Source organism: Drosophila persimilis, unplaced genomic scaffold, assembly GCF_003286085.1.
Source record: "Drosophila persimilis strain 14011-0111.01,24,50 unplaced genomic scaffold, DperRS2 tig00000804-arrow-arrow-pilon, whole genome shotgun sequence".
Taxonomy (NCBI): Eukaryota; Metazoa; Arthropoda; class Insecta; order Diptera; family Drosophilidae; genus Drosophila; species Drosophila persimilis.
This window is the reverse complement of record NW_020825356.1, coordinates 974,615-1,002,404: the sequence shown is the minus strand read 5'-3', so window position 1 is coordinate 1,002,404 and position 27,790 is coordinate 974,615. Positions and strand designations below refer to the sequence as shown.

Here is a 27,790-nt window from a genome sequence, read left to right as displayed (position 1 = left end):
ACTGGCTAATCCTAAGCACTAAGCATTTCCCGCAATAAATAAATACAAAATTATAAAATTTATTTTTTAGACTGGATAATAATTATTTTTAATTTGTTTTATTTTTTCCTCAAAAATAATTATTATATTATTATTTATTATTGTTAATAAAACTCAAAAAATTGGTATTTTCATCGAAGAATATTTTCTTACAAATAATGAATAACTATTATTGTGTGATTTTTTAGATATATGTACCTTATAACCGTTACGATCCCTGATCATAAGTAACATATGTATTTCTGCACAAAATATCTGTACATAAACCTGGTGTCTTACTCAAGCAAATCAGCACAATTTGTCCTAAACTTGTTGCGGCGACTATATCTCCATATATTTGTATTTGACGCGCGGAAAAAAACCATTTTTAGCATTTAAAATTCAGGTGAATTCGCACAAAAGGAATATACACTTAAACAGCATCAAAAATCATGTCGTAAAACCGAGCTACAATTTGTATGTAATGTGATTCATCTCTGATTCTCTCGGATATAGGGCTTTCTGTTATGGCACTTACAGATCAGATTATTTTGGCCTAACTGAAGATGGCAAGCAAAAATAGTTTATATCAGATTACTGATTAACAACAACTAGCTTTTCATGGTTTATTAAAACGATCTAATGAAAAAGATACTTTACAGCTAAATGAAAAATAATTATTGTGTGCTATGAAACACCAGAAGGCGTTTGGGAATGAACAAAATTATAAATAATTAAATACATGTTTAGCTTGGATGGTTTTTTTTTTTTTTTTGTTTGTTTTATACTGCTTCATCTTCTTTGCTTTTGGTATTACTTGTCGCGTGCTCCTTTGAATCAGCCCATGGCATCTTTGACGCAAAGCTTTTCCATTTGATCGGAGTAGAAGGCGTTGAAGTTGATTCGGTGCACCAGATTCATGAAACGATCGGCGGTGTTCTTCTTGGCCATATTGTTGATTTGCTTGAGAAAAGATATCAACAGTCCGGTAAATTCCAGATCAAAGCGTTTTACGCGCTCCGAAAACGTATCTGTCGGATCCAACGAGCTCTCGAACTGGCAGAAGTAATAGAATTTAGTTAAGCATTTTAATTTTTATATTTTTCAAGATCGAAAATATTTAAACGCGTTAAATTAAGAGTAAGTCCTTAGTAAGTAAGGAAGAACTTCTACGAATTTATATAGATTTTATATTCTCTTGAAGCTAAAACAATAAAACTATATCTTAATAAAAAAAAGCCTGTTAGGCTGCAAACAAGACCATTTATATATTATAGAAGATGGAAATAAATACTTGGCGATTTCGTTGATCTATCGAAACGAAATTGATTATGTGCAAAATAAAAAAGGTTTCTTCATAATCATAACTTTTCTGGCATATTAAATCGATAAGATTTTTGATTACATTTAATTAAGTAATTAAAAAAAAAAGAAAAAAAGTCACCCAGTATTAGAGTCTGACTTTTCGAAATTATCTATTGGAAAAAATTTGACCTCCATATCAAAATACAAAATATATTGTTTGAAAAAAATGATGTCGTTTTCTTTTTCGGGGCTCACACTCCCTTTAAAATTTTGTGGAGTATTGAGATACTTTTTGAATAAGCTAGTCCCCAAAAAACCCGCTGATCTAGCGGAACGAAATTAAAATTTGTTACTGGTAAAATCAACCAAAATCCCGCTGATAGATAGATAGATCAATTTTCTGCATTCGATAACTTAAAAATTGCTGGATTTGTTGTTGTTAATCAGCAGGAGCTTTCAAACACGACATTTGTAAAAAACGCTGCGTTAAATATTTTTTTATGTTTTTTTACAAATGTATAGATTATGTGGGAAAACAGTTAAAGACATATATTACTAAAGAATTTTTTGTTTTAAGTAAGTGTAAAAAAAATGTGTCGTGATCTTGTTTTTTATCTCCCGTTTTTGTGACTTAATTGAAACTTCTGTAGAATTAATTCGGGGCATACATGGACCGAAGAAGAAATGAATCTACTTGAATATAACAGGAAAATCATCTTGAAGAAAGCTTTTTTGTTTTGGATCTACATACGATGTTTTAAAATAAGTTTAAAAATTATATAAACTTAGTTTTAATAACTACAGTACATAATATTATCGTATATTGTTATTTTTGTTAATTGTTACTAATAATAATAAGCGCCTTAGTAAACAAAAAATGAAAAAATGACTTTAATGGTAAATTTTAATAGTGCCTACTAATAATTTTTGGTTTTAACTTGGCTAACCAAAAAACAATCAGCTAAAAGTTGTATGTAGAAAGGCGCCAAACTCTTTCGTTTAAATTTTGTAAATTTTTAAAGAAGGTTAACGCAAATAAATGAAAATAAAGGTCGGGTTATGTATAATGTCTATATAACCAATTTGCTGTTTATATTTGTTAGTTTGTTTTTTGTGTTTATTGGTATTTATCCAAAATTATAGAAAACTAAGTCATCGTGCGCATCTGTTGGGGAGTAAAAACTAAAATTAGAGTGGAAACTCTATTTTGAGTTGAATTTTTCCATGAAAATCTGCTACATTTTGGGTTTTAAATTTGTATTTTAATATACAAATTATCACAGTTAAAAAAAAAATAATGTTGTTGTCTGTTACTGTTTCAGCAACTTATACAACAACCAAAACAACTTAAAAAGAGAGCATTCAGATATGTATCCAAAGAAGAATTTACTGAGATGCGTTATAAATGGCTATTTCTAAAATAAACATAAATATAAGAAAATATGAATAAATAAATCCATATAAAATAGTCACTTCAAATGTAATCATTATAATTTCTATTTAAAAAAACGCAAATAATGTGGTTTCAGCTGCGCTTGAAATTAACATGCAATCCAGATCCAAATCATTAGCAAAAAAAAGCAACACAAAAACACTGTTACGGAAAAGGCAAGTAGAAATCAGAGCAGCTTTCCATAGCCATTAATGCGTAATACCTGTGGACAATTCGAGTTTCCCTGATCAACGTCGGAGTTATTTGTATTGTCGTCGCTGGAGTCACAGACCATTGACTTGAGCTCAGCGTCGAGGAAAAAACGCTGCGAGAGCTTTAAGGTCGAATCAAGGGTGTTTGGTTTATATTCAATTTATTGCAGGCAGGCAGCAAGAGAAAGAGAAATGTAAGGAGAGGAGAGCAGAGGAAAGCGCAGAACATACGTATATAAACAGGAATAAAACAGTTATCTTTGCAGGGGCAGCACTCAAAGGTGCATAGCAATTTGTGAAAGGTTCTAGTAACAGTCTCACCTGGATAAAGTCACAAAACTTGAGGCAGATCTTGCACAACTTGAATATGGCTCGATTTAAGTGCGAGGACTCAGTCAGCATGCAGTTTTTGAGGCACGAGTCCAGGAAGTCCTGATGCAGCTTGAGTACATTGTCCACGTTCTCGACATTCTTCATTTTCTCGATAAAGATGTGCCAGTTGGGTTCAATGATCTCAATCATCATATAGTACTCCAGGTTCTGTATGGCATTCATCATGCGCTGGCGCAGAGTAAACGCCGATCGATACAGCTCAGCGGCCTGCGGCGAGAACTTCTTAGCGATAGAGTTTTCTTTCCAAATCCTGCAAGAAATAGCAAAGGCGAGGGCTAAGTGCGACCTGATCTGGAAGAATAGATCTGGAATACTCACTTGCAAAGCTGACGCTCGACGTGCTTGCAAAAGAAGAGCTGACGAAACAGCATCTGGTACTTGGAAATGGCGATATGGTTGAGGACGAGCGAGACAGGCCACTTGACTTCGTAGGTGAAAGCGAAGCACTCGAGACCACTGAGGTCCAGGCGGTCCTGCGACTGCCAATATTCTTCCTTTTGGTTCATGATCTTTGACATCTGTGTAACAAGGTCGTAGGTGAGAAGCTCGCAGTGCAAGTCGTCTTTGTAGGGATCATTACGGGCCGAAGACAGTCTTAATGTAAGACCTAGCAGATTCTCCAGGGTCATGGGCAGCACCAGATCTACATTCTTAGATAGCTCGTCCTCACAGGCGTCCATAAACTGCATGGTGAAGTCGCCCTGGTTCAGCAACAAATAATTTTTTACCGACTGCAGATGCCCCATAAGGTCGTTTTCCGTAAGTAGTACGTCAAGCAGCATGCGGGCGGCAAAGTAGTAGGCGTCGTTGATTACATACACGTGCCGCTCGTTGGTCGGATCAAGCTGAAGCTCCATTTGCTGGGTGGGCATCACTCGCTTTCCGCACTGTCGGATCACATTCAAGTACTTGCCGGTTCGCAGTATCTTGTCCGAGTACTTCTCCAGGAAGGAAGGGATCCGATCGCGACGCACGGTGTAGCGCTTTTCCCAATAATCGTCCGAATAGTGCTCGGGCAGCTCGCCTTGGTGGACAACCTCGTTGTCCTCCACCAGAAACTCACGGTTGCGGTCTACAATAACTCCTTTCTGGATCCAAAGCTGCAGCATTCGCATGTACGGCTCGGCTGCCTGGTGCGTCAGATTGATCATTATCTGTTGGGCCGCCCTGTCCCCCTCCAGCCGCTTTATCCGCCCGTGCAGATGCGTCAGCACTGCAGCTCCCTGGAACTCGTTTAGTTGCACATTCACCAACGTCGTCCATAGCTCTTCCATCACCCAGATGGTCGGCTGTAGGTAGTACAGAAGCTTCTGAACCGTCAACTGCTGCTGCTGTAGCTCCTGCTCAGCTTGTACAACCAGCACCTAGAGGGATAACCCATAAAATATTCTTTTTAGAGGCTTCAGAAGATTTAGTACTGCATACACTTACGTAGAAATCGTTGGTTAGATCTTGGAGAGCCGCATTAAGAGAGTTAACGACCTGCCCGTGGCCATCAGTGGCCGCCATCATTTTTTGAATGCCTATAAAGTACGAGGCTAGGGGAAGGATATCCTGCAGCAGCTCTGTTAGCGATTTATCCAGGTGCGCATGGATAGTGAAATATGTTTCATACTTAGCAATGCCTGTACTGTTCGCATCTGGCGGCAGAGGGACAATAAAGTTCCCTCGGGTGCCACACAGACAATGGATCAGCTCTTTTAGAAGGACCCGCTGCTGGCTTTCCAGAGGCAGGGCGCCAAGCTCCGGCTGCACCGTTTTGTTTCCATCCACTTTGCAGTAATCCCAGAGCATGTGTGTGCGATACTCATCCGGCAAACCGGTCGCCGCCGCTAGAACAGAGCTAGTGGAGCTATTGGTCTTAATACTGGCGGAGGACTTCATCAAATTAACTTCCGTACTTCCCAGCGGACGGTAGTTACTCAGAGAACTGCTGGAAACTGCCATCAGCACGCGCTCTTTGATCTGGATGCAAAAGATATAAATTTTGATTAGATTTAACTAGAGAAAATGTGGCTATTTGGATAGCTCGCTCTAACCACACTCAAATCGGCGCGTTCTGGATCGGTTTTCTGCTTCTGATGGTACAGTTTTAGATTCTGGTTGCGTCGTCCAAATAATCCCCCCGTGGAGCGGACTGGGGATACTTCGCTTCTACGACAATTCATGGGAGTTGATGTGGGAATGCTTTGGGACTTTGACAATGTTTGTATGGCACTATCGTCAGTTAGACTCCTAGTCGACGCACTTGGAGCAAAGCTCGCCAAGGACAAGGCACTGACAGGAGAGCCAGTACTGCTCTGATTTGTTGCTGAGGGCATTTCAATCTTAAAGTGGCTACCGGCGATATCTTCGCAGCTGAATCGTTCGATGAATACAAGCAGTGCGTACATAGGATCCTTCCTGAAAGGCATGGAACGTGAAAAACTAGACACCCAATGAATTATATTAGAATACTGACGTCTTAAGTATATGGGTGACCTCGGTGATCACTGTTTGAAAGTTTGGCCGCTTTTGGCTGATGGTTGCCAGTAAATGCAGCAGCTCGTTAGATGAGAGACGCTGCTCGTGTGTGGCACGAAAATGCCTCACAATGATGTCTGGCGTGTATGGAGCTCTACAAAAAAATTATTTTGGTATTTAGAGTATGCTTGCAGAAAAATAGCACTTGCAGTTGTGCACTGATGGGCTCCAATTTACTTACTGAGATTCGACAATGAGATTGTGTAGTACCACACGCACTAGATCAACTTTACTCATAATGGCGTGGGCGAATTGTTGCTATAATGCATTAAGCAGCGGTAAAATTACAACATTCCAATACTAGCAAAAACACAAACACTCATAAATATGCGCTTGAACTGTTCTCAATTGAAAATATCGTGTGCATTTTTTGCGATTAATATATATCGTGCAGATTTATTTTGCCATTTTAGAATATCGTGTTGATTTATTTTGTCCCATCCAGTTTTATAAGTGTGCTTAACAATATCAAAACATAAGAAAATAGTAAGAAAAATGTATTTTGGTCGACCAAATGTTTCGCGGCTAACTTTTAGCACTCCAGTAGCTAGAGGCGGTGATCAGATCCGAAAAAAAATACCGATTAATACTGGAAAAGCAACAGATGGTATTTTCTTGGCGCGAGCGAAATATAGAAATATTCTATCTCTCGTCAACGAACAGGAAGGGTATGCATACATGTTTATTGCATTTCTTTTCCGCAAGAACGTAAAAAAGAACAGGCCCCTGTGACAAATTTGGTTCCTAAATGTCATATGGCCATTAGTCGTAGAACATGTACATCTGTTCACACTATGCACAAATGGGGGAAAATGATTTAATATAATACAAGTACTAATAAAATAAACATGGGCAGAGCGCTTTTAGTAGTACTGACCGGTAAATAAGACCGAAAAGAGAGGGACAGTGTATAATATCGTCATGATTGACCGGTATTGAAGTGTAGTAAAATACGACCACTAGTGAAGTACCACTAATAATTCACAAATACTTTTAAATATTTTTATTTGTGCCAGAAGTCACAGTTTAGGAACAAATTTGTATGCCTCAGTACCACCCTCCAGTGCTTGCAGCAGGATACCATTACCTTATTGTTGTTAAAAATCTTCATGTGTGTGGGATGCAAAGCATCGTCAACGACCCGAGTGACTAGAATTTGACTCTAATGACACAATAATTACACAAATGCGAACACCAAACAGAGCCAGCGACATGTTTCCCTACCTGAGGAGTCCGGGGCAGCGCTTTAACCTCCAACTGCTGCAGGAGGCAGCTTACCGTGAGCTTGTGCAACACTTGGATAGGATCGAGGGCTCGACAATCATCGTGCTGGACGAGGCAATGATTGGACCGTTCGAGCTAGTAACTAAGCCAAAATTCTTTGCTGACCGAGGCATTAGGCTTGTGGCTCTCAAGCCGGACTTGGTCTTGCCCAAAGATATTAGAAACATCGTCTACGTTTTGCGACCGAGAGTCTCGCTTATGGATCAATTGGTGGGTCACGTCAAAGCTTATGGTCAGGTCGGTGGGCGCCAGTTCCATATTCTGTTTGCGCCAAGACGGTCTTGCCTATGCGTTAACCAGTTGCAGAACAAAGGCGTGATCGGCAGCTTCGGGCGCATTGATGAGCTGTCCTGGAGCTTTCTGCCGCTAGATGCGGACGTGGTGACAATGGAGATACCTAATGCCTATCGCGACGTAAGCATCGATGGCGACACAAGCTCTCTGTACCAGGTTGCTATTGGTCTCGTTCAGCTGCAGCGCCTTTATGGCCGCATTCCAAAGATCTACGGAAAGGGTGTCCAGGCTCAACGCGTCTGGGATCAAGCCAAACATCTGGGAATGGAGGAGAAGTCGCTGTACAACGGCGACAAAGGGGCCATCGATCAGTTGATACTGCTGGATAGGGGCATCGACCTGCTCAGCCCCCTGGCCACGCAGCTCACCTACGAGGGCCTCATCGACGAGTTCTACGGCATTCGGCAAAACAAGCTTAACCTTCCTGCCGATTTGTTTTCCTCCGATAAGACAGCAGAAGGCCGTAGGCCCGAAGAACACTTGCTCGAGACTTCGGAGAAGAAAACCATCCTGATGCACTCTGGAGAGCAGCTGTATGCGGAGCTGCGCAACAAAAACTTTAACGAAGTGACTAAACTGCTTGCCCGCAAGGCCAGGGAGATCCACACCCAGATGCACGCCACATCACAGGACAAGACCGTGCAGGAGATTAAGTCCTTTGTGGAGAACGTATTACCCCAGCTGATGGCCCAGAAGAAGTCCACCTCAGAGCACACGACCATAGCAGGCCTTATCCACGAGCAGGTGAACAATACCACCTTCTCAGACGACCTGGCTGCCGAACAAGAGTTCATGGTCTGCGCCGACATTGACAAGCCAAGTGCCTACATCGAGGATAAAATAGCCAGCAAGGCCGACCTACGCAACGTGATGCGCCTTATTTGCTTGCAGTGTGCCGCCGGCTCCGGTTTGAAGGACAAGCTGTTGAACCACTACAAGCGTGAGGTGGCTCAAGTCTATGGTCTGGAGGTATTGCTCACCTTCAGCAACCTAGAGATGGCCGGTCTGCTGCATCCGCAGACGGATTCGCGGGCATATGCTGTGCTGAGAAAGGTGGGCAAGCGTATATCTTCAATACCAGAAAATAACTCTAAATTTTGTATCTCTAATCCTTGCAGACGCTACATCTAACCGTGGAAGATAATGTCGAGGTAGATCCAAAGGACATAAGTTACGTGCACAGCTTCTACGCTCCGCTGACCGCTCGCCTGGTGGAACTTTCCCTAAAGCCGCTGGGCTGGCAGACACTGAAGAGCCAGATTAACAATCTGCATGGGCCGACCTTCGAGGACTTCCAAGCGCAGCTAATCGGAATAGGCGGTCGGAACGCGGGCTCCACGGTTAGCGAGGGCTCGCTGCTGCATGTTCCGCGAGTTGTATTAGTCTGCTTCGTAGGAGGATGCACGTTTGCGGAGATTGCTGCCCTGCGCTTTTTAGCCGACCAGGAGGATAACAATGTAGAGTTCCTGATCGCCACCACCAAGATCATTAACAAAAACACATTCCTCGACAGCCTGATGAGCACCTGAACGCGCCGTCTCTAGGTCTCGTTCACGGCTTAAAGAGAAGCCTTTAATGTAGTTTTCCAAAGACTTTCAGCTGTATGAAAATATCTTTCTATCGTCTATTCATATATCACATCTATAAAAAATTGACATGCATAACAATAAGCATAGCAATAAAACCATGTACATATTTATCAATTTTCTATTACATATTCCGAAGATAGTTTGTGACGGTCCATTAGGTAGGGAAGGCAAAGAAAACTTCGTTCAGATAGTCTCGAATAATAAACGCCTTGAAAGCACTCACGTTTTGTAACCCTTGTAGACTATTGCTAAAATCTCTTGAACTTGTTTAATTCGATGGGAGTCTGTCGTTTATGTTTCTATGCCCACTAGTCACTCAGTTTTAGATCTACACCAAATGAGACCTCTACATACTCGTATGTACTCTTTTCTGAAAAGGCAAAAATCATTAGGATACGGTCCCTCTCATAGAGTACTCGCTAAGATAGACACTGATAGGAGCCAGAAGGTATATTCTTGGTCGGCATCCATAGTATAGCCATATAGAAGAGCCTATATAAGACCATATATACACGGGTATTTAAACATTTTTCACGCTGCCTTCCACCTCCACAAAGGGCGAACATCTGCTCGCTCATGTGTTATCTCTCCTCCTCCTCCAGTGTACGCCCCTGCCGAAGTGAGCCAGATACAACGGTCTAAGGCTGATTCGTTGGATGCGAAGAACGAGAGAGGGAGATGTATCGGAATGTGCAAACTGCAACTGTGGAAATAGCATATAGGAAGTACACAAATATATTGCCTAAGTTGCACAAATCATCATATTACATATTTACTGACTGGGTACTGGGATTGAACTCAGAACAGCATTGCGACTGGTTGATTATAAAATCGTGACGTGGCTGAATTATTTATGAAATTATATTTTTCTAAGGAAGTTAATGATTCAACTTTAAGTACAAAAAATGTAAATAAAAAATTGTTTCTTCTGTATCCAGACTTCTGTGATATCGTCCATCAAAATTTCGTCCCGCCTTTTATAGCCCCCACAAAGGACGAATATCTGTGGTACGATTAAAGATACGAGAAAACTAAACTAAATGCAGATTGACGAATCTGTGGCTACGCAACGCCTTTCACGCGCTTGCTTTTCTCTCTCTCACGTGCAGTGTGCGCCATCTAGCGGAGGGAAGCCATACTGACTGTGTACCGGGTACAAAGTAGAGCCGCGGCCTTTGCCGCCGCTGCTCACACTACTAGAGCTAACATTGGCAACCAGAATTCTATCAACACTTAAGACACTATGCTATTGAATTTGTATTTTGCCGACTGTGGCATCGACCTCTGGTGCGCTGGTGCTTCCAGGTGTGCTGTCTGCGACCCCACTGACCAAAATTGAGAAATGCTTGTGTATTTTTAAATAAGTGGTATTTTATAGACATCGACGTGCATCAAATTGATTTTTGTTTCTTTTCCGTTTCTCATTTACCATAAATGCAAAAATACAATTTATTTTTATATAATAATAATTATAATATAAAATTAATCCATTTTACAGATATAGAAAATATTACATATGGTTTAAGTTCCCCATGTTGCTCTTTATCTATCTCTTTTTCTCTCATTTCCATGTGTTCCATTTCCTTCTTTTATCATAATAATCATATTTTGAATATTAATCTGGTTGATTAATACATACAAAAGTAATTATCCAGCTGTGTAGTTGGATGCAATACACCTCCGAAATAATAATCACGATCATCATCATATTATCTAACAAATCATGTTCATCTGTCTTTCGTCTTTCTGTCTCCGTCTCTGTCTCTGTCCGTCCATATTTGTGTCTATCTCTAATTAATCATATGAATTTGTATTCTATGTGTTTTAAATAATTACTAACGGAAAATGTTGTAGGCTCATTTCATAATTGTATAGTTTATACTGGAAATTTAATTGCTACAATAAGTGTAATTTTCAAATGTACTCGTATATGTATTAGTTAGTTTTCATTTCTTTCCTTTGCTGCTGTATGGTCGCAGACGAGAGTGTGTGCGATTGATGCGTGTCTCAACTCAGATTAACAACTGATCGAATATACTTCCCCAAAAAAATAGTTCTTTAAATAATTAAACATTTATACGGTCTAATTTTCTATACAATTTTTATTGTTTTGACTAAGCACTTTGCATTAACTCTAAAATAAGAATATTTAGTTTATGTATTTAATATCCTTTTTGTTAAAACAAAAATAAATGGTAAATAAAACATAACTCTTTGCATTTCGTCTATACAAAATTTGGCCATAAGACTTCTTGTTCAACAAAAAAAAAAGATGAAATACATGTATTATCTGTTATCAAAAATAAATTTTTGCATGTATCCAGCCAAATGAAAAAGAACAACATACACACACAGATCGAAAATATTGAACCTAACATGCAAAAATGACATGGAGGTACAATGTCCGTAAACTCTTCGGGTTAACTATAATGAATTGAAAGAAACATTTACAAATCGAAACATTCAAATGCAAGGGCAATCCGACGATGCGAATTCACGACAATTTTGCAGTGCAAAAAAAGCAGAAATGGGTAACACAACAAATTATGAATTGATTCAATTGTCCAGTAATATCAATACTAATTAAACTTATGCACTCAGCATACATACTTTTTGTTGGTTTTCTTGTTTGTTTGATTTTTCAGCTTGTGTTATTATTTGTGGTTGACTTTTGAGCTTAAGTTTGTAATTATGCAGCTAAATTTTATAATTTTACTTCGATTTATGAAATTTTTTGTTATTTATTTCTGTTGATGTTCTCGTGAATCGATTTCATCTTAATACAAAACTATGCCAGCTTCCTTCTGCCTTTTGTAAATATTAATAAGTAGCTGTTTTTGTTTTGTTTTGTTTTGTTTTACTTTACTTTTGTTACTACAAAAACAAGTGACAAGTGTCATCATTGTTTTTGTGTTATTGTTACAGTGTTATCTGCAGTTCTTGTTACTTATGTCGGATTTCTATTATGCTGTTGTTTTTGTGTTCGCTTTATAATTGCATTAAAATTTAAATAGCTCATATTAATTAACGCTTTCTTTTGTTTCCATTGTTCTTGCTCTTGTTGTTGTTGCTGCTGCTGCTGTTGTTGTTGTTGTTGTTGATGATGAAGATGTTGTCTATGCTATAGCGAACCAGCTGGAAAGCTTGTTGAACTATTGCTATGGGCTAAACTAATCATAGATCCAGACAGACTTGCTTCGTCATCTGGATAGGCTTCACGGGATACCTCAGTGAGCGATAAAGAGCTGCAAGACCGAGATTTACGATGAATGGATTGAATGAATGCAATTGTGCTATCGATTAGGCTCAATGAAATCAAAATAAGTTACCTGAAACCTAAAGCAAGTGACTCGTTATCAAATGCTTCCAATTCTCTAGCATGCTTTTCATGTTTCATTCTCAAGCGCTCGGCGCGTTCCTGATTGAATTGCTGCAACTCGGCATCCATCTAAAAGTAGAGGTACGGATACAGGTAAAGGTACAAAAAACACGGATCTTGTAGGCCATGCAAACCTTGTTCTCGAGAAGACCCCGCCGTACGCTGACACGATTCTCCAGCTCACGACGCTCACGATCCCGTTGTTCCTGGGCTTGTTTCTTGTTCTTGTTCTGATAGGCGGTCAGCATATCTAGTTCGTACTCCAATTGCTCATTGGTACGTTGGCACTCGATCACTTGACTTTCGTCCAGTTTGTAGCTTTGACTTTGAAACATATCCGCAATGCTTTGTTCATACTAAAATCGAATGGACAGCATCAAATAGATGGCTCTTTGGCTGGAGCTGTTTACTGACCTGTTCACCCAACAGCGTAAGCTTCCGATGCTTCTCCTCCTTCAGCTGTTTGATGACTTCCTTCTGTTGTTCTCTTGGTGTCGTTTGCAGAACTTGAGCCTTGTAACGTTTGTATTGCTTCGTTTGCGTTTTGCAAGTCTCCCGAAACTGTTTACGTATCTGCAGCTCTTTTTGCTACAAGGACCAGAGTATAAACGTTTAGTGATTCAATTGGGAATCAGGAGGCTATGCATACCTTCAGGCTTTTGGGCTGTTGTCGTAACTCGAGCGCATGCTTGCGCAGCAGCTCCTTTTTAATGCGATCCATATAGTCTTTTTGATTGTGCAACTCCGTGTCGTGTTGCTTGTTTATCTCCACGGCGGAGGGAAAGAAAGATTTGTCTTAGTACATTGACTGGATGGTTGGGACGCTGCCACTTAGAATGTCTCACCTGCTCCTCTCGCAGCTGATGCACGCTCTTTTGTTGGCGATACTCCAGTTCCTGTGTCTTTTCGTGGTGCTTCAAGAGCATGGCATGCGCTTGCTCTAGCTGCTGTTCCTTCTTGCTGAGCTCCTGTAAGGTGGGGGTTGAGAGGGAGGACACTATTAAGGACACTATTACTGCCAGTGACAGACCTGCCACTTGTCTGTGTCATGCTTACGTCTCGTAACTGCTGATCATCATGTTCGTGATGCACAACCATGCGCTTCCGCTTGAATTTGCGCATTTCGAGCTCGATATATTGCTTTTGTGCCTGTAGCATGCGTTGCTCTTCTTGCGCCTCGTGCTGCTTCAGATTATCCTTCTGCGACTGCAAGGTAAGATCACGCTGCCGCTTCGGCGTTGAGTCGTCCATGGAGAGCTCGCGTTTCCAGCGCTCCTTGTTCGCTTTGTATTCCTTTTTGCGATTCAAGTCGAACACCTTGCGATCGCCGTCCTGCTTCAGAGTAATCTCTTTGTGTAGTTTCTTCTCGGCTGCGCTAGTCTGTTTTGCCCGACGCTCCACGTCCTGCTGGTGCCTATTCTGCAATCGTTTTCGCTATCACTACGGCCCAGAGGGTTCATTTGCTGCTTTACTTACCTCGAGCCGTTCGAGATCCCTCGTGAAGTTATGCAGCAGAGTGTCGTACTCCTTGTCAAGGGCTGTCTTGTGCGCTTCCATATCGACCTTGCACTTTTCCTCGAGCTTCACGAGATGAGCCTGATGCTCGCGTCGCATCCGTTTGTAGCCCGACATTTGTTCGTGCATTTCCTCCTATTGGGAACACAGAGGAGAATGATCGTGGTTAAAGATTGAATGTAATCAGAGTATGCGCCGTACCCGCCCGCGGGAGCGGGGAGGAGGAGGACAGATAGGGGAAAAGATGAAAACGCACCTGCATGTGCTCCTTCTGCTGCTTGGTGACAATGCTGGTGGTGCGTATGGTGGCAAAGTTGTTGGGGCCGTGATCGTTGACCGCATTAGAGATGGCTTGCTGCGAGGATGCCGAAGAGGCCGCGTAAACGGCTGCCTGGGCGGCAGGAGTTGTTAGATAGCGCGGCTGGCACACGATGGGTGGCATACGATCAGCGCCAGAGCCGGAGCCGGAGCCGGAGGCGGGCGACCCTCCACTGCTGCCTCCGGTGCCAAGTCCCATTCCGCTAATATGCGTGATCACGGAAAGCGTCGGGGCGGGCGCTGGCACCACAGATGCCGAGTTCGTTGGCGTCACATTGTTGTTCATGGTGTGCATGATGGGCAACGGCGGTCGATTGCGGTGTCGCGATGAGTTCCGCGAAGCGGCTCCGACTGGTACCGCCTGCTGCTGTCCGCCGCCGACGCCGCCACCACTTAGTCTGATGGGCTGCGGCTGCGGCTGCTGTGAATGATAGTGATGATGCACGGCCACGGCCACGGCAGAAGCCGCCTGCTGATGGTGGTGCGCAGCGATATGGTGATGATTCTGTGCTGCAGCCGGTATGGAATTCGAAGAAGAGCTCTGCAAGAGGACGCATGCAAATGATCAGAGCTCCGACCAGAACTACGGACAGTGGGGCTGTGAATAGGCATACCTGACTACTTGCTGCCGATACACCAACAGAGTGTATGGAGTGTTCCGAAGTAATACTATTGCTCTTGCTGCTGTCACCGCCCACATGATCGTCCTGCTGGTCATCGGCATCGCCCACGGCGCTCTCCGTCTCGCACGTGTCCACCATGAGTATCTTTTTCATCTTGCGGTAGTTGAGGTTGTCCAATTCGCGCACGGCAGACTTGGTGCGGGCTATTAGTTCCAGCAGGACCGTATCGGAGCGCGGTCGTGTCACATACTCGTGCATCAAGAGCTCTTCCGAAGAAGGACGTTCCGCAGGCATCTTTTTCAGGCACAGCTCGACGAATCTACAGAACGCATCTGACCAGTCATTCTTCTGAAGCAGGAAGGAAATTTGTAAATTATTGTCATTTTGTGGACAAGCCTTCCTTCTCCAATTTCAATCTAAATCTTCCCTACTTAAAGCCTCTATGGGGGAGACCATGGTTGAACTGCAGCCGGTAAGCAGGGACGAAAGCTTGCTCCTCATAGGTTCCTCAGTGTCGGACGCAGAGCTGGCTAAGACCTTCGACCCCCAATACGCAGACCATGTGGGACCGAAGCCACAAGAAGAAGCACGAGAGGCTGGCCAGGAGCTGCCTCAGTGTCGTCCCCACAGACCAGTTTCCCAGCAGAAAGATTGAAAACCTTGTGGGTTCCTCTCATTACGGAGGAGACCACACTGGCATTGAGTAAGAACCAGAACTTGCACACGTTAGACAAGGGTAGCGGTCGCCAAGATCCCTTGCCTCACTCAAGTGTGCATCGGCGGACCTGCTGTGGCTTCTGGACGACAGGACGGTAGATACAGACGTCATCTAGGTGCCCTGGCGCTTTGGCGAAAGTGTTCGGGGCAGCGTGTTTCTCACACCATGCCGTGCGGGGACGAGGGCGGACAGGCAGTGGAACTCGGCCCCGACTTTCAGATCTCACGCTCGCTCTGCCCCACTAGAACGCCAAGCGCTCCGACCCTTCTGGGCTTCAGGATACGCCAGATACGACCGAAACGAGAGTGGCAGATACTGGGGACCCCACATTCTTTGTACATACTTCAAGTCTATCGAACAGATCCTATGTCTGTGTCTATTCTCCGCACTTCTGAGGACGTTTCACTTACCGGAAGCGTCGGCGACTCATTTTGGGCAATGTGATAGAGTGCGGACATGGCATTCATGTTGAAGTAGGGCGGCTTTCGTTCAGCCAACTCAATGCAGGTGATCCCCAGAGACCACACGTCCACCTTGCCGTCGTACTGGCCCTCGTCCATAGCCAGGATAACCTCGGGGGCCATCCAATAGGGGGTGCCGACGAAGCTGTTGGCGGGGCACTTGATGGCCGCACTACCGAAGTCGGCCAGCTTAACGATACCGTTGTCCGTTAGCAGGATGTTCCCAGCTTTAATGTCCCGGTGGATGCGACCGAGGGAGTGCAAATAGCTCAGGCCACTGAGCACCCCCAGGCAGATGGCGGCGATCTCGTCCTCGTGCAGGGGCTTCTTGTGCACCTCGATAATATCCGAGGCGGAACCCACACAGTACTCCATCACGAGCCAGGCGGTCGACTCGCGCAGGTAGCAACCCTTGTATTCAATGGTATTCGGATGATTCAATTGACGTAGGAAACTGTATGGGATTGGGGGGTTTCCATGGATTAGCGAGTCTTAAAATTGAATTACACATTTACCGTATCTCTTTGAGGATGTCCTGCCACTTCTCTTGACTCTGCTTGCCCGTATACGACATCTTCTTGATGGCCACAATCTCCTTGGTGAGATTGCAGCGGGCATAGTAAACGGCACCAAACGATCCATGGCCGATCTCGCGCAAGTCCTCAAAGATCTTCTCCGGATCATGCTTGTTGAATAGATCGGCTATTTCCGGATCTTTAAGACTACCAGGGCGTACCGAAGGCATAGCTGTCTATCATGCTCCAGCTCACCCAGCTCCAACTCGCTCAAAATGGTTCCTTCCTTGCGCGGCTTTCCCTTACTCGAGCTGTTTATATATTTCTGCAAAAAAATGGGTAAAAATGGTTAAACAACAAATATGGAGAACAAAATCGCACCCCCTCCCTGTGTGGATGAACTGAATATCATTGTAGCTTGCCCTTTGTTCCCCTGATTTTACTGCGCTTCAGTCACTAGCCTTATCAGCGCGAACTGAAGAGCTGAAGAAGAGGAAACACATTTGGGATATCAACCCAATCAAAAGGTAGCAGTTCCCAATTTTGGTGTCTTTCACGTGTGCAAGTGACTCAAATCAAGTGACTCAAGTCTTTCGCACACATGCGGGCATACATCTTCCACTGCACGCCACACTTATCAATAATATTTTCATTATTGGATTTATGTGTTTTTGTCTTTTTGTGTGTGTTATTCCGGACTGCTGAAGCGTTGCGGCGCTTTTAAAATTGAATACCGATGCATTTTGCCCAACAATAAACCCTTTTGGAAACGTCGGTCGGTAATTGCATTGAATAGAAAGGTAAGGCGTGGAGTACACACGTGACCGGCTAGCGGCCATATGCCTCCACATTGTATAGTTCTGAATAGATGCGATGGGGCACGTAATTATACGTTGACAAGAGGAACGGAACGGAGCGGAGCAGAGCGGAGCGGAGCGGAGGAACTTCATAAAAAGGGTTGCGTTTGGCCATGTTGCAGATGCAAAAACAAAAAAAAAATATACACACACATACACACACACACGCACACACCGAATACGAAGTGCTCGGATGTGGGGGCGTGCGTTTGACCATTCGCGCTGCCGATAGAGTAACCTTTGGAAATCAATCTTGAAGCTACACGAATGAATTTAAATTGTTCACTTCGGAGCATTTGTTAGTCTTTTTGTTTGTTGCCCATCATTTTTTTTTTTTGTAGAAACACGCCTTATTTTCCCGAGCACAGACTTGCACAAAGAGCTGCCATGTCGCTCTCACAAAGACGGGTTACAAATACAAACTAGCGTGGTCATACATCCATACGAGTATGTATGCGCATAGATACGTAATTATCTACATTCGCTTGCTGGTCGGTTGTTGTTTTACATTGTATATTCCTTTCGGGACAACAATTACCTTAAAAAAGTATTTTTTGGGCTACTCTCCGCATTTATTTTTTCGATTCTTTATTTAATGTTTGTTTGTTTTTGGTCAGACACAACACAAAAAATAATGGCCTCAATGCGATGGCATTTGTTAATATGGATGTGCGAAATATCTGCAACGATGTAAATCGCTGAACAATTCTGCGTTATTTCTATACAGTATCACAGCGTAAATTGGTTTCTGCATATTAAAAAGTTGCAGTCACATATGCAGTGGTACACGGAGAGCAAATAAATATGTGCAACTACAATGTACATATGTCGGTTGGTTGCAGTGCGCCAGCTCTTGTAACAGATCAATTCTGGCAATTTTTTTGCTAAGTGCTATGGCAAGTATTACACAATTCTAATTTAAGCAAGTTTAATCCGTTTTTCTATTTGGTGGCAGTTGCCATTTTCACTTGGACAAAAAAAAAACAGGAAAAAGAAGAGTATGTACACACACAAACACACGCATACACAAAGAAATAAAAAATGCTTAATTCATATATATATATAGAATTCTTTCGATTCAGCAGCTTACATTTTGCAATTAGTTAATGTTTTCTAACTTATCAGCGCGGATATTTTTAATTTTCGAGTAAATAAGCATTTTTACTTCATGCGTTTCTTTTATTTAATGACTGGTTTCCCCTGCTGCGGTCATTTTCTATGCACGCAAAAGCGTTGAGCTTTACATCTTTGCATTTCATAATCATTTGATTGTGTCCATTCAGAGTATAATTTGTTTGGCACTTCGAATTCACTTTAATTTCCAATTTCCGTTTGTTCGATTTTTTAATTAAATTGCATAAAGTTCACATACACAGAGCACACAGAAGAAGAAGACGGTTAGGAGAGAGGAGGAGGAGACAGAGAGAGAGAGAGAAAACAATCGATATTCCTATCGATAGACGGTGTTAGTTTTTAGTTTAATACGTTTAATACTAAAAAAATCGTATTTCACTACACTTCACGGCTAGCATAGTCGCATGTTCACACTAAAATCGTTGTAGACGTACGTAAATACATATTTCATTATATATTTTATCTTCTTTATATATATATAAGATGGTTTTGTAAACTACTATTTTAATAACTCTAAAACGCCTGAACCGATTACAAAGCAGAGATCTTGGATCCTAAAAAAGTTTTTCAAGCCAAACGCACTATTTTGTAAGCGGTCGAGTGAGACCAGATGTGCATGCCCTACCCTACAGCTACAATATTATGTGTTTGTTTACAAATTAAATCAGTAAGAAATTGAAATTTTGTATGAAGACAAGCAGGAATGTATTATTTGTGGGAGCTGGGGCGATGATACACGAATGAAGAACCGCAACATTGGATAAATTCGTTCTTGTGGAACGACCTCTGATCGACCGCCGTTATAAATTGCACTATATGCTTGTTTGGTTTCTGTTTGTTGCCGTCCATTTTAGTGTTGAACTCAGAATACTCAAAGACTCCACTCTGAATTCGAAAATAGTTTTAGCAAATCGTAAGATTCTTACGGGTTAAAAACGGTGGGTAATGGACTTGCGGAAAAATAGTATAAAAACAAGTGCGTCTGTTTTAAGTTTAATACATATATGTTCATAATTGAAATTTTTTAATTTTGTTTTAAACAAGAAAAATTTGCGAATTTTCTTTAACAAATAAAATATCGATTTTAATAGTTTTCATAAGGGTACAGATGTCATTTGTTCTATAATTCATGAATTTTACAAATACTGCGATTTTTAATAGGAAGGTATAGCTAACTAAATTTTTTTAATGTTTTAAAGAAAAACAGAAGCATTATCAATAAGAAAATATTGCGGAAACTGGAGCACCCAATATTCAATTCTTGCGAATTTCGGCCAAATCGTGGTCGCAAAATTTTGCTTTATGGCTTTATGCACGGCTCTACTATCACATACTTTTTGCAGATTTTCTAGTATTAATCGGTATTTCCTTTTTTTAGCTGAGTACTGGTGGTGTACAGCCGCTAACAAACAGGTTCTACAGAAATTTATCATCGGTTTCAACAACATTGAATTTGTTTGTGTAACTTCTTTCCGGGTCGGAGTTCTATGTTTAACCACTAACCATACAGTATATGTGTCAGTAAATATGCCGCAAACGAACTTTCTGTCTTGTCTGCCAAGGTCTTCGGCTCTGACATTCGGTTCCCGTCGCGTCAAAATGTGCCAGCCAGCCCAGCGGCGCTTTGCATGTGTTAGTGTAACACACACAATCAGTCAGGCTCCGGTTTTCACTTACTTTTTCGCGTTTCGTTTTCGGCAAAACGTTTCGTTTTCGTTTTTACGTGCTCCAGTTTTCACAAATTTGTGTTATCGATATGTTTTCTGATCAATTCTGGCAGACAAGATCAGCTAACCTGGTTGCTTTTTTGTACGTAATGTAAGAAGATCAAGACATCTTAGAGGAAACACCTGTGTTTTCAACATGTCTGACGAACTGTGAATAACAGCATGTATATAAAAAATTAAATTGGTCTGTCTTTACCCAGATGTTACTGAGCTGTAACGCGCACATCTGTGCTGTTATGCGTAAAAATATTTATTGCCAATGTTTCGATAACCAAATCGTGGTGCGTCAGCTGAAAAAATTATTTATAAAGAAGGCTAAATTGCCCTGGTAATGGCGTCAAATTTATATCAATGCATCAATAAGTCATGTATTTGTTGAATTTTTTTTTTTAACTTTTTTAATGAAAATATTTCATGGGTTATTTTTTATCAGATAAATATAAGAAGTTTTGTTGTTTTTCGATTCTAAACACTTGCGTTACAAACTTGAGTTTTTAAATTGCATTTGTTCCACCTTTTTAAGAATGTTTTTTTTATTTGAATTTAAAGTGGCTGGCAAAAATCCTCTAGCTGAACCCTCCACGAGGGTGCCGGCTGGGCAATGGGCACTGCATTATCTCGGACAAGTGTAATGCATTGTCGCTTGCTCTGTCCGCGGTAATGCAGTGTCTAGCAAAGGCATTGGTCTAGCGTCTTCCCGATCTCGTCTCGGGGGAACTGAGCCAGGGCCATGGCTAGAGGTGCCTGGCGGGTAGGCATAAAACGCTAGGGGGTGGTTCTCCCGAAAAATATCAACTACGTATGGACTTCGGGCCAGCAATGGAGTGGGAAAAGCAGCAAACACGGGTTGGGATGTCAACCCAAACGTCGGTGGAAAGCGTGGCTGCTACCACCGGCGGGCACGGGGAGGAGCAATCCTCTCTGCGTGTCGCCAGCGGTCACACCTTGGACGTGGCGGGAGCAGGCCACGTCAGTTGTAATACTACTGCCACAAAAACGACTCGCTGCAAGATTAGATGCGCGGGTGCTGCTGTCGAGACAGACTCGGACCTGGGGAGCGTGCTATCAATAAGAAAAACCGAAAAAGACATCCTACGCTCGCCTGAACCAGGTAGCAGCTCCCAGCGCAGGGAAGGGCCGAAGCGTTCCAGGGAGGGGATGAAGGCGAAAGCTCAGTACAAGGCGGCCCTCAAATTACTGAGCCGGCTTCAAGGAAAGGCAGATCTCTCCCAAGAGGAGAAATCTAGGCTAGCCTGGGCAGAGCAACAGGTAGAGGACGGTCGCAGGCACTACGCGCAGCTGCCACAGATGCAGGCGGCGAATGGTGGATTCGCAAACAAGGTCGAGGAGATGCTGGCCGCCAAGAAAAAACGCTCGACTGAGTGTACCGTCAAGGACTCTCCGGCGAGTAAGCGGAAAAGCGGGCATGAGTGCGTAGCCCCTCCACCGAAACCGGCGAAGAAGCCCAAGACGAAAGCAAAGGTCAGCAACGTGTACAAGAGACACTTGATCGTGGCGCTCATTGACCGGAGCGACGAAAACGGGAAGATGACGGCGGCGCAGTGGAAGTTGGTGCACGCGCGGCTCGTTGACTCACTGTTCGAACGGATGGAGGAAGATCCGGCATCCCCCATGCCTACTTTCGATGGTGCTGGGTGGCTAAATGGGGTGAAAATCCTGAAGTGTAACGACGATCCAACACTTAGGTGGCTAATAAAACGGTCTGCCAAATGGAAGCAATGTGGAAGGGGGCCAAGCTAGAGGTCGTAGACAGGGAGCTAATCCCATCCATACCAAAAGCGAAGGTACTTTTCCCCATTGCAATCCAAGGGGACCGTGCGTTGAAGCTCCTACAGCGGCAGAACGCAGATGTGCCAACGGCGAACTGGAGGATCCTCCACATTGGGAGCCCGCTACCCAACGAGGGTGGCCAGTGTATCATCCTCCAAATCAATAAGGAAGCGGAGGATCTACTCTACCCCAGATTCGGGAAGATGGCCTGGGGCATGGGTAGTGTATACCTGCGCCTCAAGAAGCGCCACCCCGGTGACAATGATTCGCACACCTTGCAGGCGGGCGAGGTAGAGAAGGACCTAGGTCTGGAAACGACCGTCGAGGTCGCCCAGGGTCTTGCGGTGGAAGACTCTGAGGAAGAGGAGGATGGTGACCTGACGATAGTAGTCAACCCGTCGAGTGTAAGAGAGCCAGCCATCCATGACGCTGATTGTGCTGCAGCTCAACTTGCATAAAAGCAAGAAAGCGTTGGCGGAACTCTTTATTGCCATGGAGCAAGAGCCCGCTGACGTAGCTTTAGTCCAGGAGTGGTGGATTGCGTCAGGCAATTTAGTGGCTGGACTAAGGTCCTCAAACTACAATCTATTTTACTCAATATCGGTAAGCAGGAACAGAACCGCCGTACTCGTACGACAGGGAATCCATGCTCACCTTATGTCTCTTTATAGCACGGATGACCTGCCAGTAGTGATGCTGGAAAGTGAGGAAAACCGTTTCTTGCTACATGGCACACGACAGGCCCGCACAACCCTACTAACTAAGGAGTCTGGTGACAGAAGCCGGATCTAAAAACCGTCAACTTCTTATTGGTACGGGCGCAAATGCCCACCACAATGTGTGGGGAAGCCCCGACATCAGTGACAGAGGTGAGTCACTCCTAGACTTTATATTATCAACTAACTTAGACATATGTAGCAAAAGTGGGGGAGGAACACACCTTCGTAGGTGCCACCTCGTCAAACTTGCTAGACCTATCACTCGTAACTGGGGATTACTTTGGTATCTGGCTCGAGAGTCCTTGAAGACCATCCTTCTCAGATCAGAAGTACATTCCATTCAAGTGCGGAATCCGGGCTCAGTGAAATCTACGAAGGATAAAGAGAAGTCCATAGAGACTCTATCCAAGGAATTACTGGATGCCTACCACGCATAGCGCAAACCGGAAAAATCGGAACCGGGATCTTTTATTATAAAGGAACAACCTCAAGGAATTCTTTAAGATCGCCAAACAAGCGAGCAAAGGTTATCAACGAGGAATACAAACAGAACTAATGTAGGTCCATTTTCCTGGATGCACCGAGGTCACTGATGCAAAAAAGCATTAGGAACTAGCAATCCAGGAACAACATCCCCAACTGATCTGATAACCTCTAAGAGACTCCACTGGACTATAGACTCCTTCGCGGGCATAAAAGCGTCTAGACTGTATGGAACATTCCCAGGTGATTACCCCTTGGCTTCCCGCAATATACTCAGCATGTCTAAGTATGGGCTATATCCCTATCCAATGCAGATGGGAATATAGCCCATAGATCGCCCCGCACACACAGCAATCAACCTCTGGAAAAAGAACTTTTCAAGCTGTAGACGGGTGCAATCAGAGTGGGGAACCGTTTCAATGGTAAATGGGTCACACAGAAGCACTCCTCATGGTGGAGTCCCTCCCGTGTAATTAGGTGGTCGCCGACTTCATCAACTGATTTCAAAGGATTTTCGGTTGTATGAACCATCGACCCTTAGCTCCATAATGGAAACCACACTCCGAGAGATATGTGAATAGCCGAAAGAAGTAGCACTCTGTATCAACGCGGACAAGACAGACCGCAAAAACTTGCATCGACTATTGGACTACTGGAAAAAGAGAAGGGACCAGATTGAGCACCTCAATATATATATAGACGGCTCTAAGATAGATGGAGGAGTATGAGCGGGCTTATACTGTATAGACCCCGATATAAGGCTGGCATGCAAGCTACGGTACCGATGCAGCATATTCCAGGAAGTCTTCGCTATCAAGATAGTGTAGGTTGCTCAGCTTACAGAACAAGCAAACGATGTGGTCAACCTATTCGTTGACCGCCAAGCGGCGGTAAGATCCATGCAGTCATCCGCGGTCAGTTGCAGAAGAGTCTTTGTTGTGTCTCCCTGCTTGTCAGGGCGGTTCTATTGGGTTCCTAGCCACCAAGGAATCGAAACGAGTCGGCGCTCTATACCCGCTCTCCTCTCAGTTCTTCCTAATTCCGCGTTAATCGTTTGTCTGGCACACTGGTCTGATATTTAATTGTCTTGACAAACCGCCGGCTTAAATCTCGTAATCTCGATCTAATCTAATAATCGTTAAAATGAAAGCGTCTTAAAGAAAACTGAGCTTACAGTTCTTGGGATTCGACTCGGAAGCTGTTACCAAGAACTACCAAGAGGACATGCAAATGAAGAAGCAGAAAATTCTTTCAGCTGTTAAGCGTTCATTGAGCGCATGGATGAGCTTTTGTCGCTCTAACCATCTGACGAGTTCGCACGGCCTGTCCCATTCTTTTCATTCAGCAGGCATCTCAAAAAGCATTCGCTCTTAAATGAACATATTCAAGGTTTGGCAATTTTCACACAATTTTTAGCAATTTTTAGCAATATTTCTTCCCGTATTGAACGTATTTTCCGATTTGAGTGGGATGATTGGAAAGATGAAAATTGCGGTGAAAATGGAGAGGATAAAGGCAAACCTGACACATTTGAAATTATTATAGAAAACACAATGCAAGATGTCATTGCAAAAGGAAACACTATTGAAGATGCATTGCTGAAGAGGATTGAGGGCGATGACAATGATCGCGGGCCTACGATTAGCGATGAAACAGTGCAGCAAATTTTCGAAAAAATAAATCGGGATACTTTGGGATGGAGAAAAAATATTTTAAATGAAAAGGAAGCAAAAAATGTATGGCAAAGAGTCATCTATGGTTCACTGACCAAGGAATCAATATCATTCTTTTACCAGTACTTCGATGATGAAATTTGGCAACAAATCTGTAATAAAACCAATTACTTTGCATTGCAAAATAGAGCAGCAGAGCTTTAGGTCACTGTAGTTGAAATATATCGTTTTATTGGCGTTTTGCTGTACTTGGCTGCAGTCAAAATAAATGTATTGCGAATGGCATGGACATAAAAGAAATTTTCATTTAGATGGCAACTAAACAACCTAAGAATGGTTCGAATGATTATGAGAAGTTTTTTTTTTTATATTTGGTTTACATCAGTAAGCATAATGATGCTTTAAATGAAAAAGGAATTCTCGCAGTTTGAACTATTTGAGCCAAGAGAGAACCAAGAGAAGGCAGGGTGTTTTCAGAGTTTTGGACCATGTTTTGCCAGATGGTATTCAGCGTCACTGCCCGACTCGAGGAGTACCCGTAGATTTAGCAGTGGATTTTTCGAGCTGTGATCTGTGTATTGCCGTGTGGGCATTCGCATCGTTGCCCGATTCCAGAGAGTCACGACGATCTGGAAAGAAAATTGCGAGGTGATTTGGCACATTAAAAAAAGACAGCGAATATAACTAGCGAGAGGAAAAGATGGGGTGTGCTCACTTGCAGCAACAATAAGTTACAGTTGTCTCTCATCTCGTAAATTTTTAGAATACCAAAATATTTTATCACCAACTATTGAGAAATTAGTCGCATTTGCATCATCAGCCGCTTAGCTGTGTTGTTACTGCTTGTGTCTCAAACATAAATGTAACGTTATCACACGTATAGACAAAGCCCGCAGCTGCACACGCATACATCCCTTTTGCACTACTTCTTTACGTGGAGATCAAGTTAGTAGAAAAGTAGAGTCACAACCACCCGCCCGCATATCGCTGTACCGCCGCAAATCAACCCTCTATTCATATATGTATATATAACCGCCGATATTAAATAATCACTAAATAAATTAAATAAAACATATTAAAAATTATACAGTTCACTAATTCATAACCACCAACATATTAATGTAGATTTAGTTTAAATAAATTTATACATAGGTGATTAAATAGGGATTTGTCGAAGGAGAGGTGTAGGTAGATTGTAAAAAGTGGTTGATGAGTGACCAAGAGATTTTTAAAGGGTCGGGGAAAACTGGGCGTAGCCTGGAGGCACAGCGCAGATACCAAACCTACAACATGAAAACGACTCGGTCGCAGGACCGGAAAATCGTCAGAAGGCCGGAAGGGGTGAAGAAGTAGAAACAAGCAAGCGTTGTTTTACCTAGGACATCCAGAGGCCGGTGCATTGAGACCAAGAACAAACACGTAAGGACCAGGATGTTTTTCCCATTCTTTAAACATCGATTGTATGTGGCAAAACATCGATGTTTAGTTTTTATGTCTTGTCCCGTTTCTATAAAAGAAAAAACTAAAGAAAATAGAAGGAGAAGAAGCATGTTGGATCCTTTAAATTTTCGTTGATAAAACAGCCTTAAAAGGCTAATTGGTTAGTTTGGATGTGTTGGCAAAAGTAAAATTATTAAGCGATAGATAAACATTTCAAGAGTAAGTAATTCACGAATTTCAATGATAAACAAAGGCCCATGTGCTTTTTTCACATGCACTCAAATACATATGTATATGCATTTCGAGAATTTACGTATTCTATGATTTCAATTAAATACATATATTATTTCTATATTACAGGAAGATAAAAAAAACTGCGAGGCTGGACTTTACAAAAATCAGCGTGACTGCTCTAATGTTTGGCAGAATTTTAAGCGATCGAGTGATAGGCAAAGCGGAATTTTGTAATTACTTTGGAAAATGTCTGAAAACAGCAGAAAACACGACGAACCTAATGGATAATTTAAGGCGAATAAGTCCGAACAATGCGACTGAAGACAAAGAGCATGCACCAACGGCATTGGGGGGATTCTTGGTTCGGGATGTTTGGTATCCATCCGGACCGAAACGTTAAAACCAAAGTCCAGGGCAAAGGAAGGATACTTAACCGTAACTTAATTCAGCCGTACTGTCAAACACAAAATTTAGTATCAGAGAAATTTAGTCTGCGATGTTGGCAGCCGGGTGGTAAGTATATTTATACACGTCTGCCAACATCGCAGACTAAATTTTACCGGTCTTAACAGAGTAAGTCTTACGTCGTTATACCCGGAAGACGCTCTAACCAAAAGGAGCAAAAACAATTTTTGTTTGCTTATTTTATGGTTGCCATCTTTGTTATAGGTTTTAAAATAAAACTAATTAATTTTTCAATCAAAACAAAAAATTGAATTCAGCACCAAGGGATTTTTTCCTAAAATTTCGTATACATATAATGCATATTCATAAGCATAATATAACAAGATTTATTTCTATATGTGGTTTTTCTTTTTATTCTTAGCAGAGGTTTTTGACATATAAAAACAGTAGTGCACAGTATTATTTAAACGAGACATGCTGTGCGTTAAGCTCTCGTCATTAAACATTGAATGGATAAATTCATTCAGAATTTCTGCAGCCTTAAATGCCTTTCAAAACGCTAAGTACTGACACATTTGTCGTCGCAAGAAGTCGAGGCTTTATATCGGATCCTAAATAATTGCCGTCTTATTTTTGGATAATCGACTGAATGTGCAGCTTTTCCACTTTTTTGGCATTCTTCGTAAAAGAATCCGAGAACTCCTTATCTTTTTCGGTTTTGTTCTGCTCACATTGGCCTTTTACATAA

The 27,790-nt window shown here is 42.5% G+C and overlaps 3 protein-coding genes and 1 long non-coding RNA gene across 6 annotated transcripts; 2 read left to right on the top strand and 2 right to left on the bottom strand.

Moving 5' to 3' along the window:
- Positions 1-646: 646 nt before the first annotated feature.
- Positions 647-6,135, bottom strand: LOC6597677 (gamma-tubulin complex component 2 homolog). Of its 2 annotated transcripts, XM_002022795.2 has the most exons (8): positions 6,065-6,135; positions 5,822-5,977; positions 5,400-5,763; positions 4,792-5,325; positions 3,679-4,724; positions 3,289-3,610; positions 2,979-3,089; positions 647-1,074 (listed from the first exon to the last, which is right to left on the bottom strand). In XM_002022795.2, exons 1-8 carry the CDS (start codon positions 6,118-6,120, stop codon positions 856-858), a joined length of 2,808 nt encoding a protein of 935 aa, XP_002022831.2. In that variant the 5' UTR covers positions 6,121-6,135; the 3' UTR covers positions 647-855. The 2 variants fall into 2 exon arrangements, with proteins under 2 accessions (XP_002022831.2, XP_026848908.1); XM_026993107.1 differs by lacking the exon at positions 2,979-3,089 and having other exon boundaries at positions 649-1,074.
- Positions 6,136-6,895: 760 nt separating this feature from the next.
- On the top strand, positions 6,896-9,290 carry LOC6597675 (vacuolar protein sorting-associated protein 33A). Its single transcript, XM_002022793.2, has 2 exons — positions 6,896-8,514; positions 8,580-9,290. The coding sequence occupies exons 1-2, from the start codon at positions 7,069-7,071 to the stop codon at positions 8,988-8,990; spliced, it is 1,857 nt and encodes a 618-aa protein (XP_002022829.2). The 5' UTR covers positions 6,896-7,068; the 3' UTR covers positions 8,991-9,290.
- A 2,857-nt stretch (positions 9,291-12,147) lies between these two features.
- On the bottom strand, positions 12,148-18,720 carry LOC6597674 (serine/threonine-protein kinase Tao). 2 transcript variants are annotated; one of them, XM_002022792.2, is made up of 13 exons: positions 18,527-18,720; positions 16,580-16,904; positions 16,014-16,518; positions 14,877-15,233; positions 14,201-14,803; positions 13,906-14,079; positions 13,486-13,848; positions 13,275-13,397; positions 13,079-13,195; positions 12,844-13,017; positions 12,564-12,785; positions 12,380-12,498; positions 12,148-12,295 (listed from the first exon to the last, which is right to left on the bottom strand). In XM_002022792.2, the coding sequence occupies exons 2-13, from the start codon at positions 16,807-16,809 to the stop codon at positions 12,172-12,174; spliced, it is 3,111 nt and encodes a 1,036-aa protein (XP_002022828.1). In that variant the 5' UTR covers positions 16,810-16,904; positions 18,527-18,720; the 3' UTR covers positions 12,148-12,171. The 2 variants fall into 2 exon arrangements, with proteins under 2 accessions (XP_002022828.1, XP_026848936.1); XM_026993135.1 differs by having other exon boundaries at positions 14,877-15,230.
- A 2,495-nt stretch (positions 18,721-21,215) lies between these two features.
- Positions 21,216-27,359, top strand: LOC113566629. The gene is made up of 3 exons (XR_003409173.1): positions 21,216-22,691; positions 22,760-22,957; positions 26,764-27,359. It is a non-coding gene; the product is annotated as an uncharacterized LOC113566629 (long non-coding RNA).
- The last annotated feature ends 431 nt before the right edge of the window (positions 27,360-27,790 follow it).

What these genes read in the sequence shown, in the direction of transcription:
- LOC6597677 (XM_002022795.2), bottom strand. Translation starts at nt 6,120, where the DNA reads ATGAGTAAAGTTGATCTAGTGCGTGTGGTACTACACAATCTCATTGTC. An exon ending in AATCTCATTGTCGAATCTCA is followed by an intron (nt 5,978 to 6,064) that starts GTAAGTAAATTG and finishes ATTTTTTTGTAG; the next exon opens with AGCTCCATACACGCCAGACA. An exon ending in ATCTAACCAACGATTTCTAC is followed by an intron (nt 4,725 to 4,791) that starts GTAAGTGTATGC and finishes TTATCCCTCTAG; the next exon opens with GTGCTGGTTGTACAAGCTGA.
- LOC6597674 (XM_002022792.2), bottom strand. Translation starts at nt 16,809, where the DNA reads ATGCCTTCGGTACGCCCTGGTAGTCTTAAAGATCCGGAAATAGCCGAT. An exon ending in ATGATCAGCAGTTACGAGAC is followed by an intron (nt 13,398 to 13,485) that starts GTAAGCATGACA and finishes CCCACCTTACAG; the next exon opens with GAGCTCAGCAAGAAGGAACA. An exon ending in TTACGCTGTTGGGTGAACAG is followed by an intron (nt 12,786 to 12,843) that starts GTCAGTAAACAG and finishes ATTCGATTTTAG; the next exon opens with TATGAACAAAGCATTGCGGA.
- LOC6597675 (XM_002022793.2), top strand. Translation starts at nt 7,069, where the DNA reads ATGCGAACACCAAACAGAGCCAGCGACATGTTTCCCTACCTGAGGAGT. An exon ending in CATATGCTGTGCTGAGAAAG is followed by an intron (nt 8,515 to 8,579) that starts GTGGGCAAGCGT and finishes TAATCCTTGCAG; the next exon opens with ACGCTACATCTAACCGTGGA.